The sequence below is a fragment of the Chamaea fasciata genome, unplaced genomic scaffold (assembly GCF_029207755.1).
Source record: "Chamaea fasciata isolate MVZ Bird 193981 ecotype frontalis unplaced genomic scaffold, bChaFas1.0.hap1 SCAF_9, whole genome shotgun sequence".
NCBI classification, from domain to species: domain Eukaryota; kingdom Metazoa; phylum Chordata; class Aves; order Passeriformes; family Sylviidae; genus Chamaea; species Chamaea fasciata.
The window spans coordinates 14,712,853-14,730,013 of NW_027094094.1; the positions used below are offsets into that span (position 1 = coordinate 14,712,853).

At 36.2% G+C, this 17,161-nt stretch overlaps 1 protein-coding gene across 1 annotated transcript in view; it reads left to right on the forward strand.

Moving 5' to 3' along the window:
* The window catches only part of LOC136293946 (adhesion G protein-coupled receptor A3-like), a 257,200-nt gene that overhangs the window by 200,330 nt on the left and 39,709 nt on the right, over window positions 1–17,161 (forward strand). The window contains exons 13-15 of the mRNA XM_066191148.1: window positions 7,120–7,327; window positions 8,258–8,466; window positions 16,769–16,896. Of these exons, the coding sequence (XP_066047245.1) occupies window positions 7,120–7,327; window positions 8,258–8,466; window positions 16,769–16,896 (545 nt within the window). The remainder of the gene's footprint in view (window positions 1–7,119; window positions 7,328–8,257; window positions 8,467–16,768; window positions 16,897–17,161) is intronic.

Here is a 17,161-nt window from a genome sequence, read left to right on the forward strand (position 1 = left end):
AAGTTCAAAAATTCTTTTAATCAGGAAATTCATGAGTTCTTAGAAGGAATTTTAAACACTTCTTGTAAAACAGAGAAATAGATCAAACCTTTCTAACTTCATTTTGTAATTCTGTTGTAGAGCTTTCAAATACAGTCTCGAGAGCAGATGATTTTCTGTGTCCATAATGCCTGAAAAGTATCCCACCCTCTCAGTTATAAAGGCTAGGAAATAGTTGCGCATTTTAAGTCTGCATTTTTGCTCTTGGCTAATGTCCTATTTGTCCTTGTGCTCACGCTAGCCGTTTGCTTACAGGACTTTCATTTTGCCAGACTAACAAAGCTAAGCTCCTTTATTCTTCACTTGTGAAAGAAATTATTAAGGGTGACCCTAATAACCATCCTCTACATCCATTCTATTCTGGACTGACTTTTCCTCAGCCTAGTTGATCAAAATTGTATATTATATTTCTGATTAGGCCTTTAAAATCAGAATATTTACATGGAAGTGAATCATCTTGTATGTTCTGGGTTGTATTTGTTGTCTTTTTTTAATTGTTAAATCATAGTGGCTCTGAGTCATCCTGTGATCAACCAGTGCTTTCACATCCTTGTCCTTTTGCTTTCCAAAGTGGCCTGTTTCATTAGCTTGTAACAGACAATCTCATTATAAATATGTAAAATACGATTTAGAACATTGTCTTAGATGACATTCCTCTCTGTTTCAAGGTCATCAAATAAAAATTTAAGCTGATTTTCATGTAAACTTTGGATATATTCACTCCAACCTGTCTTCTCCTTTCAAAGTAAATAATTGTATTATCAATTGTACCTTGTTCCTTGTTCACCTGAAACTAATTGTTACTAGTTCTTAATGTCTCAAAAGGAATCAGGGGAATTGTATTGCCCTGTCTGGAAAAATAGTTATCAAAAATTACCATTTGGGTCTGGCATTATTTACCTTTGGTAAATATACTTTGTTTCCCTTCATATTATTTTTCTTTGAATTCTCAGGGTGGGTGGGGGTTGGAGGTTTTTTTGGTCACTTTTTCCTTCACCATAGCTCATTAACAGGTCAGTTGTTGCTTATAGATTTGCACATACTTTCGTTTTCTTAGAAAGTTTGCAAGATGTTCAAATATGAAATATAAAATCCTAAAGTGGAGATTTTTGGTTTTTACTTTTATTGGAAAAGGGCTACTGACAATCAGATTTCCAGATTATTCTATATTATCAACTTTTCGAAAATTTCAGTGCTGTTTGCTAAATCTATTTCTTTAGCATGACTCTAGAAAGCTTTTTATTATTAATGAGGGACAACTTCAAAAATTAAGATTTTTTTGTGTCTTTTGATGCAATTTGCATATATTTCTTATTGATGCCACATTTTCACTGTGCATCAAACCACCTTTTATGCCTGGCTAGGACAAAGATGCCTTGGACTCCATACTTAGTTTTCCAGATATGGAGATGGATGTACACTGCAGAATTACTACATAATGACTTTATCACATAATAATCCCAACACGCATAGCAATTTTGTCTCAGTAGTCAAGTGATTTTATGTTGCATTTTTGGAAGTACTGCTTCATTTCATCCTGGGAATCTATATAAACTTTGCTTTTCACCTGCTAGTCATCCCTGAGCCTTTCCAGACTTGTGTTTAAACAGCACTCTGGAAATCGCAGTTAAACTGTGACAAATTAGTAGCAAGATTATGTGGGTAAGTTAGCATGGCTGGGGAACTCCTGCTTTCCTTGCTTGGTATCATTCCATTCAAAAATAAAAATACAATCCTGTTTCTTTAGCACCTGGCAAGTTGCTTGTCTTCTATAAGCATTTTCACACTGGCATTGTTTTTATTATATTTACAAAACCTTTATTTGGCATTTTCCCATCTGGTCTAAATTTTAGGGGGCTTTTTGCTGATGCTTTTTGTACCAGAGAAAAGAGATCAGAACTCATGCACAGACTACCTAAAGACTCACAGAACTGAGACAAATACCTGTCCTTATCTCATATATTTTGTGCTGAGATAATTCCAAAAGAGTGTTGCTTAAATGCCTACCAGGAGAGACAGCTGAAAAAAGCAATTGTGCCTGGTTTTATTTGTTAACAACTAAACCTTTAACATAAACCACAAACTGAAATGTTCCATTGCTTCTAAGGACCTGCTGTCTCATTTGGGGGACTAAATAAAATCTATTATACACATATAAATATTTTATTTGCTTGATCTTATTATGATGACCGCACTGTTAACTCAGTACATATTTAATAATACAACTATCACCTATAGAGCTTAGTTTCTGCTTTTTTTTACTGTAACTTTATATAGCTTGTGCCTATTTTGGCAGCACCCTTGTATCTTTAATAATTTAATAAATGGTGTCTTGCATCTGATCTCTACACCAGCTTATCAGATTCTTTGAAGTCTGGAAACAGTGAAGCTCCTTTCCCAGTTCTTCTCCAGGTTTTAGGTGCATTAATTTACTCTTTTTCTTTTCCCCTCCAGACTTCTTCTGACCTGTTGTTAAGGTGCTGGTTTTTACGTCAAGGAAATTGCTGACTGGAAAAATATACCTTATGACTGTTCTTAGGAGTAAGAATTGGATGGTTTCCTATGAAATATATTTTATCTTAAACAGAAATGCTGTGCCTGAACTCAAAAATCCATCTTGTACCAAGGCATACACAAGGAAGAGTTAACGAAAATAGTTTGATTTTTGTCATTCCACAGTGGTTACCAAGTAGGGTTCTTGACAATGATTGTTTGATAATGAGTATGGTTTCTCAGTATTATGCTAAATTTTAGACAAGTCGAACACTGTAATGGGAAAGCAAAGGTTCAAGAGTAAATGGGAGCAGGGCTCTTAAAGGAATTATGAAAGTAGAAGGGCCAACATATCAGAGTTACCTAAGGCAAGAGGCTGTCTTTCCTAAACACTTAAAAACTCCTTGTAAATGCTAGCACTGATTATAAGGAATGGACTGCTACCAGAATAAAACTGCCTAGGGAACAACTTCACTTTAAATCTTTCATTTTTCCCTTAAAACATTTTTAATAAGGGTCACACATGCATGAGTTGCAAGAATTCCAAGCATCTGTAGCTCTCAATATCCTGAGGACCATTTCCTCTTTAGAATGAGATTTTTCATTCAGGTTTAAAAGTTTTAGAATGCAGTTGGACTTATTGGTTCTGTTTTGGTGCCTCAGATACTTTGAAAAATTACGCACACACACACACAAATAGGTCTAAAATGGAAACAAAACCCAAAACTTCAGAAGTACTTACAAAACTGTGCTATCCAAATTATGGTTCAGAGTGTTTGAAACAACCTTTCATTCTGCATTTTGGAAATTTCACCAAGTTCCAAGAAGTCCTAAGAGCCAGGTCGGCCTCTGAGAAAATCCTGAGAGCTGCTTTAGAGCTGATAAGCCCTTTTTCCCTGGCTGCAGGTCACACATGAGATTTTCAGATATCTGGGCAGATGACATGGAAGATACTTCAGAGGATTTGAAATTTGCATCATTTCTATCATATTTATGTGCAAATGGGTGGATGTCTGTGAATAGCTTTCATTTTAAAATACGGGCATTTTCCAGAAGAAAAATGCTCTTTAGAAGAATCTGCCCTGTGTTCAGGATTCCCTTTTTCTAATCAATGCCAGTAGAATCCAGTTAATAGGACTAAAAGTGAAATGGAGTCATGATGGGATTATTGACATTCTGTTTTGAAAACACTCACAGAATGTCTAAATCCTGACTGGTGAATTGCTGACACAAACTGTAAGCTTTTCCAGGAAAATATGGGATGCCAGTGCTGACCTGGCATTGTAAAGCTGCGGCTCTTGTGGTGGGTCTGTATTACTATTTTTCCCTTCTCAGAGTCGCAGGCAGCTTTTTGCCACTAGCATGCTCAGAAATTTTAGTTCATATGTGATGTGGTGATATGGTGCCCAAATAAAAAAAAATTAAAATGAGATTATTTATGTGAATTCTGGATCATCTGAAGTACAGTAATTCCCTCAATACTTCATGTTGCTGTCGTTGGTTTTAGTAATATGTATTAGTATTGTACTTCATCTCTGAACTTTGGAGCATCTTACAGAGCAAAATAAATGCCATCATTTTTATCTCAAGTGAGAGGGAAACTGAGGCAAGAGATGGGAACTGACTTATACCTCACCTCACACAAGGTTAGCGGAATACAAGACTGAACCTTCAGTCAGGTTCGTCCATCCTCTACCACAATAATAGGAAATATCTCAGTGCTCAGATCATCCTTCTCATGTGAATAATGAGTAATACTATTGAAAATTCTCACACATCTTAGATAAAATAATGTGTTTATTCATATTTTTAAACAGCATTGTGAATGTGTGGGCCTTCTCACTATGTGCATTTTTCATTAATATCCTACCACAGGATCTTGTTGGCAGGCATGTCGCTGTAGCAGACAGTTGCATGTTTAATTTTGAGGAATTTCTAAGTAAATATTTGATGTGCAGCAAGTAGTTGGGGTTTATGTGTACATTTGTCCAGTTAAGGAATACCCTGTCCCTTTGCCCTTCACTCCACCAGACTGCCTGCACTCAAAGAAAATTGAAGTAACAGGTAGCATAAGTGGGCAGCATTCACAATAAAATTGTACTGCAGGAATTGACTGTAGGCAATTATTCAGTGAAGTTCATTAAATAGTTTGTGTTATGGGTACTCATATTCATTTTGAGCAGACAACAAGGGAGAAATGCTCTCCTGAAGTCTGATCAGGAAAACATTTTCTGTAAATGTGTCTTTTTGTCAAGTAAATAATTTGATGTTTCTGCACGTTTGTGATTTGCTCAGTCAGCCCGAGCAGTGCAACCATTCCACACTAATTCCATTTGTGGGCTGTGTGCAGCCTCTCTTCCCTGCATTCGACCTTGCCCCTGTGATGTGAAGCTGTAATCTGTGGGAAGGGTTGGGGCAGGGTGGTCAGTTTCCTCCCTCCCTGCTGTGTGCTGAGGGTCTCTGTGGGCAGGGAGCTGAGGAGGGGTGGATGGGGTGGGTGCAGCCTGGTCCTGCCCCAGCTCCCTGAACTTCAGCTGCTGCTCCCACCTCCCCCATCCCACAGGCCAGCTCTGGCTACACCATTACCTTTTCCTATTAGTATCAGTAAGTCCCAATGGAGAAGCAATTAGAGAACCACAATAAATTAGATGATTTCCCCTCTTAGCAAAAGTGCTATAAACCTGTTGTTTTCTCTGGTTTGTGTAGGGCTGCTTTTGTCAAGTCATAGCACATTGTAGCTTAACCCAGTGCCTTTAGCTGTTGGTTTCATTATCATAAGCTTATTCATATGCTTCTAGCTTTCTCTTTTTGTGTATAATGACTAATTAGTGTAATTTAATATGTCATCATTGTTGCTTTTTCCTGCACAGAATAATAATAAAAATCCAGTATAAATGTAAAGTTAATCATACTGTAGCCTCTCTTACACTTCTATACATCTTCACATAAGTCCTCTAGAGTGATCTGGGGTTTGTTAAATAACACTTTTAAAAAACTCTGTGCATACTTTTTGACAGTACATTTAAGGCCAAAATTGTATCATCAGAAGTTCAGCATATGCAGATACTTGGGGTATAATAGAGTAAAATATGTCTTTTTCAGAAGCATGAGATAAAGCCAATTATAACAGCTTTAGTGAATTAGACAGTGGGAACAATCTCAGGATGAGTGCTTGATGTTTAGCTCAGTTAATACCAATTAAAGCCTTCATAATAATTTAAAATTCTAATGTAGAAATGTTCTGTTGCTATTTGCTCTTTTTTTCCGGAGTGCTTTTAATGAGCAGCATTGCCTAGATTGAATGCTTACTTTTAAAAGCATGTTTTTGCCCTTTTACTGTTAAAAATCTGAAAACCTTCCTAAAATATATATACAGGGTGTAAGGAAAATGGTGTGCAGAAGTCCTTATCCCTTTATTTAAACATCCAAATGACATCACAGACTACTCGTGCTTTTCTTCCATATTTATCGCATGGTCACTAGATGCTTCTCATACTCATTTTAGTTTGCTGATCTCTGTTACACCTTTTATCTCTCACATGTGTATATCTCCTAGCACATGGATGTATATTAATGTCATGTTTGTTTAAATGGTTGTGAAGATCATTGTTTTACTTCTGAAATAGGAAGTGCACATGTGCTATGAGCAAACTGTGGTAATCTATGTAAATTATGTGCGCAGAGCCACTCTGCCCTTGGGGGAAATGCAAATTAGAACATTTTGTAGTTTGTTTGTTTTTAAATACATACACTTTTCACATTAAGGCTCAGGACAGACTACCTGTTTATTTTCCCACTGCTCATCATTTGTTATTCCTTGTAAATATCTCCGCCTTCAATGATTAGTTTGCTACTTTGGCAGGAAAAAAATGCTTGTGGAGTGAAATCCTCAGAATACAATGTTTGGTGTATTTTATAGCTCTGCTCTAAGAGATTTATCTGCTTGTGAAAGGGTATAGAACACACGACTCAAAGCCATTATAGTGATCTGACAGTCTTCATTCATTTTCTCCCAATGTTGTCTTATTTTCTTCTTTTACATTAGTGTTTGTAATATTTTTCAATCCTGCATGACTAAAACACAGTTAACTGATTTTCCTTATTTGAAGCAAGGAAAAACATGTTCCTAAACTGTGTTGTTTACTGCAGTTGCAGTTCTCTGCAGATGTAATTTGTTTTAATAATAAAATTATTTTTATACTCTTTAAGTACCCTTTCGGAGAAATGTTTTAATGTAAGTTGTCTGATTCTATTTTAAGTGAAGGAGAAAACCTGGTAGAGGTTGTCTCTTTAAATCAGATCTGCAGTGTTGATGGACCCTCTAGCAGGCACGGTAAGAACCATTCTCACCTCTGCAGCAGGGAGCTTGACCATATAGACTCTCACATTCAATCAAAACGTTTTCCCTTTTAATATGCACTGTACCAATCCTATTCCCATGGTTACAGCCCGTGCTTCTTTGGTTGCTTCCAGTCTGTTGGAAAAGGAAGGCAGCATACATTTCTTGTACAGGAGTTTAAAACATCATGAAAGCAACCCTGTTGTGATTTGCATTTTAAATGTTTCTCTTTTTTTCTCATTGTACAGAATGCTGTAGCAGTAGCTTCAGTTCATTTGCCACAGTCTGTCTTCTCTCAGTCTTCAGCCTGGCAATCTGTTGATAACTCCACTTGCAAGCTACAGTTTATTGTCTTTCGGAATGGAAAACTCTTTCCTAGCACAGGAAACTCATCAAATCTCGCAGATGATGGGAAACGTAGGACGGTTGCCACACCAGCTGTTTTTGCTAAAATAGGTGAGAAGCTGCTATGCATTATTTTCTTTAATCTAAAAGCTACGGTATACTTGCTTGTGTAGAGAATAGAGGGGTAGAGTATGCAGTGTGCCGAGAGGCTGGAAACAGTCTCTGTCCTTAGTACAATGTTTGCAATTGTTCCTATCTGCACGATTTTATTCAGATTGTCCTGCAAATAAAGAAATGCCCTTGCACTATGATTAGATTGCAAATTCTGGGCTACTGTTTGTTGACTGTGTTGTTACAGATGCTTGCTTCTTAAAGCTATCGGACAGAACCTTGAACCTTGTTTTACTCTTTACAATTGCAATGTTAATGTCCTCGACACTCGTAAAAATAAGGCTTTTGAAGTGGGAGTAGTGCCCTGTTGCATGTATCAATACTCAGCAGGATACTTTCTGGTACAATGGATGTAAAGCAGGTGTTGTTAGACTTTTGTCTAAAAAACATACATTGTAAGTGCTAGTGAGTCATTATTTTGATTAGTTACTCACCCATGCAATTTTATTAATTTTGTCCGATACTCAATAGTGCTCTCATTTCTATTAACATTTTTAAATGTTTGAATGTGACTTTTGAAGTACAGAATTGTCTCAGCTATTAATCATGCCACAAAACTGAGCCATTTCTGCAGTTACATGGGCAATATTGTAATACTGGTTGTAACTGAAGAAACCGAAACAATAAAAAAGGTCTCTTTTGTGAGGAATGATTAGATCATTTTGACACACTATGTGATTGAAATGTTCAGATTTATTTATACCATTGCAAACTTCACCGATGTGAGCACTACCTTTGATTTTGTTCATTAAGATTTAATACCCAGTGGCTCTTTCCCCCGTAGTTTAGTGTATCTGATCTCTTTACAGAGCATTCGTCACTAAAAGGTTTTCCACTCCGTCTCTCTGATTTAGTTTGTTCCTTTTGCAGATGGGTGCAGTTTTGGAAACCTCACCAGCCCTCTTACTATAGGATTGAGGCACTTTGCACGGGGTATAGACCCCATTGCAGCCTTCTGGGATTTTGACCTTCTAGATGGACATGGAGGCTGGTGGGGAGAAGGGTGCCACATAATTAGTTCTGCAGGCAATATTACCACCATTCAGAGTACACACTTCAGTAACTTTGCAGTGCTAATGGTAAGTATATGACTTAGCAAATATACCTATATTTTTCTCTCTCTCTCTTTTGCCATACATCTATGTTCTTTTTATGTGCATCTGTTTCATTCTGACTTGTCAGTAGCTGACCTTCTGGGTTTTTATGATGTTTAGTATAAAACAGTCTAAAAGTAAGTTACTTAACTGCTAGTAAGTGAATGAACCTGGTGGTCAGTTTTAATATCCTGAGACAGGCCTAATCAGCAATGACATTAACTTCAGTCTTATAAATGAAAGTTCCATCAAGGCATGATTAGTACATAATGGTTATAAATTATAGGACAGGGTTTAAAAATGTATACTCCTGTGTGCTTTTACATCAGCACTTCTCAGAGGCTGGTCTGCTTTTGTTCCTGCCCTGCACTGTGTTGATCATACTAATTAGTTGCAGGCATACCGCAATGTTGAATCATTTAATAAATGGAGAGTAATAACATCTTCTGCTCTTTTAAGTATGGACAGAGCTGTCCTTGTTGATTCTGTAGGAGTTTTGGTTTGTATGCCAATGCCGATAGCCTACTTATAAAATTGCTGTTTGTGAAGAAAAATATTCCTGTGCAGTGCTAACACATCAGCTGCTTTGCTCTGTTCTCAGTCACACTTACAGTTCCCATTGCAGTTATTTAACTAACCTGCTTAACAAAAAGTTACCTTCATGAAAGCAAAAATATTATGCATACAGTAATGAACTGTTATTGTCAGGGACTAAAGGAAAGCAAACAAGAAACTGAAAGGTTTCTAAGCTTTAGAAAATACTTGCATGCTTAAAATTTTTTTTTATAAACCAGTTGTAAAAAGATTAGACGTGTTCTATTAATACTAGATTGCTCTTGAATGCTGATACATGATTGCACTGTAGATGCTGCTTGTGTACATTACAGAAATGTTTATAGTTGAGTAAATAATGTATTGTGTGTGTGTGTAAGGGACAGCAAACACAGGCGACAGGAATTGCGAGGACGTGTGCAGAGAATACCAATCTGCTGCTGTCAGATGGAGCCCAGATGGCAGCCAATCATAGCACAAAGCTGTGGTGCCCACGAGTTAAATGCAGATATTATCGTCCACTTCGTAAGAACTGATTTCCCTGAGACTTAGTTGAACATATTTTCACCCATTATGGAATTGTTCAGAATTTAAGAGCTGTTCCTCAGATTTGATGGCATCAAATATACCTCATTTTCTACAGCTCCTATGAGTTCCCTTTTCCCCCAGCCTCTTGTTTCCCAGAATGTGAATCATAATTTTGCTTTGATGATGTTTTTCTAAATTAATCAAAGAAAGCACCTGTTGACTTTGCAGGTGCCACACCCAAAATGGCTTCCTCCTTCTTCAACTGCTTGAGTTCAGCCTGTTGGTCTTGAACTTTGAGTAGTTACTAAATGTTAATTAACTGTTTGCAAGCAACCAATTCCATAATTTCTTTTTGTTTGGAAAGTTGAATACTGGCACAAGGGCTGCAGTTAATTTTTGGTTTGTAAAGCCCATTTTTCTCTGATAAGATGTAAGAGATGGGTTTTTCTACAGCTGTAAAGGCAACTGAGGCACTTTTTACTGGAGTTTTTGTATCTGGTATGTAATTCTGCTTTAGGCCTTGTGTTTGGTTTTGAGAATTTGACTTTGCTTTATTTCATGTATGCATCTTCAAATTTTATCTGTGCAAGACACGAAAATAGAATCATAGACTCACCCTTGCTTTGCAATTTTTATGGCAGCAAACAATAGGATGTGTTTCTTAGCTCATGTTTCACAGTAACTTTTAAGGAAAAGGATGACAAGTAATTTTAAAAGATACATATATAAATATGCACACACATAAATTCGTTTCCCAACCAGTATCTTTCCAAAGAGATAATGGAAAATTTTTGTAGCTTCGTTATACCCAAACATTTTTATTCAAGTATTATTTCTTAATCACTGTTTTGTGACATAAAGTCAAGGATTATTTTATTTGATAGAAACTATGCTTTTCTGGGCAGTTCAATTCTCATACCAGAAATGACAAATACTTCATTGTTCTGCATCGTTACTATTATATAAAATGAACAGTATAAAGTGCCTATGTGCATCTTAATAATTCATATCTAAATGCCTAATGTATTTCAAAATACCAAAAAAAAAAAGTCAGCAAATTCAAATACCTGGCATATGGTGTGTAGCTAATGAATTTAGCTACAATATCATGATACATGTCATTAATCTGTAATTCTCTAATCTGTTAAACAACAAAATTGATTGTTATGGTTTGGAGTAATTGCAGGAAACTGAAGTAGTATCTGTAAACTAAAAAGCAGCACAAAAGCTTTACATTACCATCAGAATCGTGTGCATCCTGCTCTGGATTAAGTTGAAAGAGAAGCCTCAGTCAATCCAACTGTCCATTTTATAGTTAGTACAGTACTTATTTTGTTTTGTCACCTTTTTAAATAGTAAGACAAAGTTTCCTAAGGTGCTTTCATAGAAGTTGTTTGTGCCTATGTAACGTAAAAGGGTTAAAGTAAAGGTCTTCTAGAGTCCTTTTTTTAGAAAGGCAGCAATCAAGGATTTATCAGCTACGATTGATAATTAATAAGCATGAGCATACTTCAAGTGAGAGGAGTCATGTAGAGCCATTTGATTTCTCTCTGTGACAGTTGTTCAAGTGATGTCAGTGAGAGAGAAAGTATAGTTTGGAGGTTGGGTTGGAAAAGAGGTACAAGCTCCTTCCCTCACTGGCCTCATACTTTCACTTTGCTCTGGGTTGGGCTGGCAAATAAAAGTAAAACAATAGAGTCAGACATAATAGAGCATTATTTTTCTGATCATGTTTTGAGTAGTATGTCCTAGAGGTGAGAGTAAAATACTGTGAACTACCTCCCACATTATATTCCTGCCTTTAACTTCATGTGCTGTGTATTTAGACCAGTTCTCTATCCTGTCTTTTGTGCTGTTATCTATAGGAGGAAGAGAGTTGGTTACACTCTGGTTTCTTTTGGAGGTGTCCAAAGCCCTCTAGGGTCCTGACCTCTGCAATATGATTTTCTATTTTAGAGTAAAATCATGAATTTATATACTTTCAAGCTTTGTCGTATCTAATGATAAGTATTTGCTTCTTAAATACTGTATATTTATGGTCTTGTGTGAAGAGAGTCGTAAATCAGTATTTTAATTTTTCAGGACTACATGTGTGTATGTTATGACCAATCCAGAGGCCTCTATATCTGAATAATAACAACTCTTCAGTAGATGACAAAAATATCCAATAGCAACAATGAATTTCAAAATTTGCTAAATACGTTTTGGCATACATTGTCTTCTGTTCTTCTTTTCATTTTTCTTAGAACACAATAGGAATTCAATAGTGATGGATATTACTGTAATTGTGTACAGCATTTCCTTTCCCCCCTTAGACTGCTTTGTCAATAGTAATTTCCTCAAATCTTCCAAATAAACACAAATAAAATTCTCAAATCTAAGTATGATACTTCCCAATTAACATAAAATGGATTAATAAATATTCTTAGCACTTCTAATTGTAATCCTAAAAGTAGGTTAAATCAACATAAAATCATAAGCAGCTCCTTTCCAGTTTTATCACAATTTGTCATATTATTCAGTGTAGGGTTTGTTGGATTTTTGGATTTGGTTTACGTTCATAAGGAGTAATTATTTGCAAAAGTTGCATACATTCAGCGGATGCTTATATGAGATAATTAGGGCTGAGGAAACTGAGCTGACAAAACCAGAGCATATTTGAGACTGTTCTGGAAGCAAACCTTGGAAAACTGTGTGAATGAGAAACTCAGAAGAGGTAGGATACTAGGAATGGATCACAGTAAGAGTTAGGGCATTCTTCTCTTGTTGTTTTGCAAGCATTGCCCCAGTCTTTGAAGTCTTTCCAATATGGTATGAAAAAAGCTACTTTTTCAACTCATTGTTACTGGAGACAATTGCAGAGTTTCTTAAGCCTATTCATGAAGTTCAGTTCTGAAAACAGAATTCTAAACTTCCATCTTTCAGGTCTTCTCCAAATTAGGCAGCCTGTCTAAGCCTTTTGAGAAATTAATTCATGAGTCGGGAAAGTATTACAGAGATGTCATTTAGAAGGTTGGCATAATTACAGTATTTGACATTTTCCCCATAGAGAACACAGGGTTTTCTCATAACAGGCTGTGGAAACATTGTTCTGTACTTTGAAAAGTCAGACTGCCTATAACAAGAGGTTCAAGAACGAACATTTCAAATCTTTTTTCATGTTTAAACACCAAGTTTAAACATCTGCAGGATAGACCTTAGCAGAATTTATGCACCAAAGATTGTGAAAGTGGTCCAGAAAATTTACCTGCTATATGTAAAATTAACATTTGTTGTACTGGGGACTGCAAAATTCCCTGGAATTAGATTCCTCTGCACTTGTGTAGATGTTTCCCAGTGTGAAGAGCTTGCAAGGAGGCACATGCTCTTCACTTCAGTCCTCAGCTGGCATGAACTGCTTACTGCTCATGTGATGCTCGTTCTCATCAGAGAATGCTTAGCCCATATGGACAGTCCAGCCCCCAGAAAAGGCTGCTTTTTAAAGAATATGCCTGACTGTCATTCTTTTGCACAAAGCCTTGGAATTAGAGTACTCTTAAGAACAAGATCTGCTTTTTATTTCTTTTTCCTTCCATGTACATTTTATTAAATTGCATTTAATAATGTGTATTATTTGCTCTGTAAAAAGCATAAACTGCCTTGGTACTGGGCTCAAAAATCCAGGCTTGTCTCCTCCGAAAGGCAGTGATTTTATCACAAATCAGGTCTCTGGCTCAAGCACTTTCTTTCTGTTTTCCTTTCTGTTGGCTTAATGGATCTTGCATTCATCATGGTACAACTTCAGCCAGCAGGTAAATGGATACAGATTGTAAAGCTCAGTTAACTATGCCAACTCTTGGAAGGTAGATGGAAATTAAAGGCCTGGAATCCAGGTCTTGGGACATTTTATTGTCTTGGTGGCTTCTACTAGCCTCCTTTCAATTCAGCCATGTCATTCTTGAGCTGAGGTGCCCAAAACTGGATGCATTAGTTGAGATTTGGGCTCATAAGAGGTGAGCCCAAAGAAGGGATTAGAATCTAATTCTAATCCCACTCAGATTCTAATCCCACTCAGAAGGGATTAGAATTTCTCTCCCTCTGCTGTGTCCAGTCTTGGTAATGTGGCCCAATATGGGATTCACCTCATATGCCACAAGTGCTCACCACTCTCTTGGTTTGTTTCACACCGTCTTAAAAGGTTGAATGAATGACAATTTCTCATTAGACAACAACTAACAGGCCTTGTAGTTGTAGGCACCAGTTTGTAATGGTCCAAGTCTTGTAAGTATTCATTTTCCTGGGATAATTCCTGTGATTTTTCAATATCATCATGATTTGAGTCCCCTCTAGGAATTAAAATCAAACTTAACTTTTTAAAATGTAACATACAATGCTCCTTTCCATACAGCATTTAAAAAATGCTTTTCTGCATGTTGTCTTCCCCAGAAGATTACTCGAGGGAAGCTCGTAGATCAATAAGGTTTAATTATCATCAGAGAGCAGACAAGATACATCTGTTATAAACCTATGATCGGTTTTCAGTATACAAAACTTTTTAAAAGGATATTCTATTTTGGCATTAATGCATTGTCATACTCCAAATTTTACCATTTATTTACTGTAAAAGATTAGATAAGCAATAAAACTTGTATTTTAAAATGGAATTAGCTTTAAGATGCTGATTGTTCTTCATTCTTCTGCAGGCAAAATGATTGTATTCCTGTAGGACACATGGCATTTGCTTTTATATGGATGATCAAACATAGAAAGAGGTTGAACCTTGCATTTACACAATTACAATGAGTTCTTTAGTACACAGTGATGGTACTCAAGTAAAATTGCTTTCATTTTTTGCTACATAAATGTGTAGCTTAACTGTGCTTCCTTTTTCACAAGTTTAACTTTTCACAGTGATATCCAACTTACTTATTTCTTTAAATAACTGTACTGTTACTACTGTATAGTGCTATATACTACTGTGTTACTACTGTAACACATTTCTGAATGCAGAGAATTAAATGTGTACCTAAAATTATGCCAAAGTATACTATTAGTATATGAAAATATAATTACATCAGTAAGAGCTAGAAGTAAATGCTTTATCATTTTCAGCAGAGTATTTCTGTTTAAACTGTCCAGTTGTTTGCATTACTACTCGTAATATGAGCTAAAATTGTACTGAACATTCCTGGTAAAGACTCATTCATCTACCTCGAGAGGCTTACTCTGTAAAAGAATTAATAGGGAGATGATGCAAATAAAAACATGGGAGAAAAAGATGATCAGGGTGAAAAAGGGTGTTTGAGTGGATATTCAGAGACAGTTCTGAACCAACCAACTTTTAAAGAATTATTTGATCGTTATGAAGTCCTGATATCCTGAGTATTTATTCACGCACACTGAAAGAAAACAAAAATGAGAAGGCCTTAAGAGCCCAGGTCTGTCATGTTAAAAACTAGCACACCAAAAGACAGAGTTATTTCCCTCCTCTTTTCTGTTTGTGATTGAGGAAAGAGTAGCAAGAACTGACACTTCTAGATAAGACAGCATAAGCTGAGTTCCTCCATGAGATGTGACTCCACCTCTCTCTCTGGGTCTTGGTGAACTGGGCAGAGCAAAGAGAAAACTTGTGTGAGGGACAGGAGTGACAGAGCAGGTTTAACTGAGGTTTAGCATGCAAGCTGAGGCAGTACCTGAAGAGAAATGAAATGCGATAACATATAGTTGGCATTTAGTTCGTAAGTTATTTTTTCATCTTGATGGTGCTTTTTATATATGTTAACTGCTCTGTTTAGAACTGACATTCATATGCACCTGGAGAAACTGGTGCAATCAGTCTTACAAACTTTAAAGCTAATAATAAAGGAAAATTATAACTACTAGGGCATCAGTTACTTGTGAGGGTCATTTTAGAAGGTAAACTAAATTCTCCCAATTTAGTAATTGCATATACTCATGAACATTATCTGCTTGTACGTGGACAAGTTCATATTCATAAATAATGGTGCTAGAAATCAGCTCCCTGCATGCAAATGCAATTAAACAGAGGTATTAGCATTGCAGTCCCAGTTTCCTAAGGGGAGATTTCACCTCTGGAAAATAATGCATTGAAACTTCTTCTAAGGGAAACTAAAACTGACAAATAAGAAAAAAGTCTTCTAAATGTTTGCCAATATTTTAAATGTTAGAGTTTGCTGGATTTTCAGATTAGGTACTATTTCAGATTTTAGCTGTTTCTGCTGGGATATATATTCATTTTAATGTGCAGAGTTAGTCTCCCTGCACATGGGAACTGGCATGTAGATGACATTGTGTTTGCACTCAAGTGATAGGTTTTGTGTATAATTTTTAATACCTGTGTGCAGAAATGTAGTGCCACAAGCAAATGTGGCCTAATGCATTACAGGGAATGTAATGTTTGCTTGAATTCAGATAGTCTGAAGACATTCTGTTTTATTTAATGGGCTCCTTTTGCTTTCCATCTATCACACCTCCAGATTTAGCTCTCCTTAATGTGTAATTTAGAATGGGAATTTGATAAGGTTAATTTTACAAAGATATGGATAGCTCTTCATTATGTTTTTCATGAAGAATCATGTCACTAGGCACTAACATGTCCAAAAGGAACGCATAGATCTTTACTCTGCTGTTAATATAGCTGTCCGAGGTACTTTTGAATTACTGTAGGGAGTAGAATATTTCCAACTAAGTATGAAGGTCACTGGGTCACAGGAGTTTTTATCAACTGGTAATCATATTTGAGTCAGTCAATAATTTGGGTGTATTCTCATGTTTTTGTTTTTGTTTTTTTTTTCTTTGAGTGGTTCTTCTGCAGCCATATATATGCCATTGAGAGACCTTTATGGTGATTTGAAATTTTCTGTTTAATATCTTAGTAGAATACGCTCATAAAGTTCATGTTATCAGAAGGACCAGATATTGCTAATGCTGGGAAAATGTAATATTCTGTGTATTTTTTCAGACTTTTTTTTTTAACTAGGATATGTCTGCTTGCACAAAAAGGTTAATTTCTGTCTTGAAAACTGTATGCAGATGAGGAAGGAGCAGTCTGTTATTGCAAATTCATTAACTGTATCTACATTAAAAGTTTATCTTCTTTTTTTTCCTGCCCTTGAAAGGGAACAGCTAGAAATGACAGGACATATTGGAATGAAGTCTCAGTTTCACACATGCCTAACAGTGTTAAATCATTTTGCTCTTTCTACAGGATTTTAAGACAGTACTGTCTTTCCCCCAGTACCCAGGGGAGTTTCTGCACCCTGTGGTTTATGCATGTACTGCAGTTATGTTGTTGTGCCTGTTTGCTTCCATTATCACCTACATTGTCCATCACAGGTAAGAATTCCATTTTAAGAATGTATTAAATGGTCAGCACGACACTGAGGCACTTAAATTTTTATAACCCTTACTGTAAAGATAAATTAAAATTATTTGAATTACTCTTGGATAATAACGGCAGCAATGTGATTTACCCTAGAGAAATCAAAATTTAAGTTTGTCAACCTTTCTTAAGCTGTTCCTGGGCTTTCTTTGACACATACGTTTAAATTTTCTGCACACTTTTCCTAAGATTTCTAACTCAACAATTGAATATAAAATT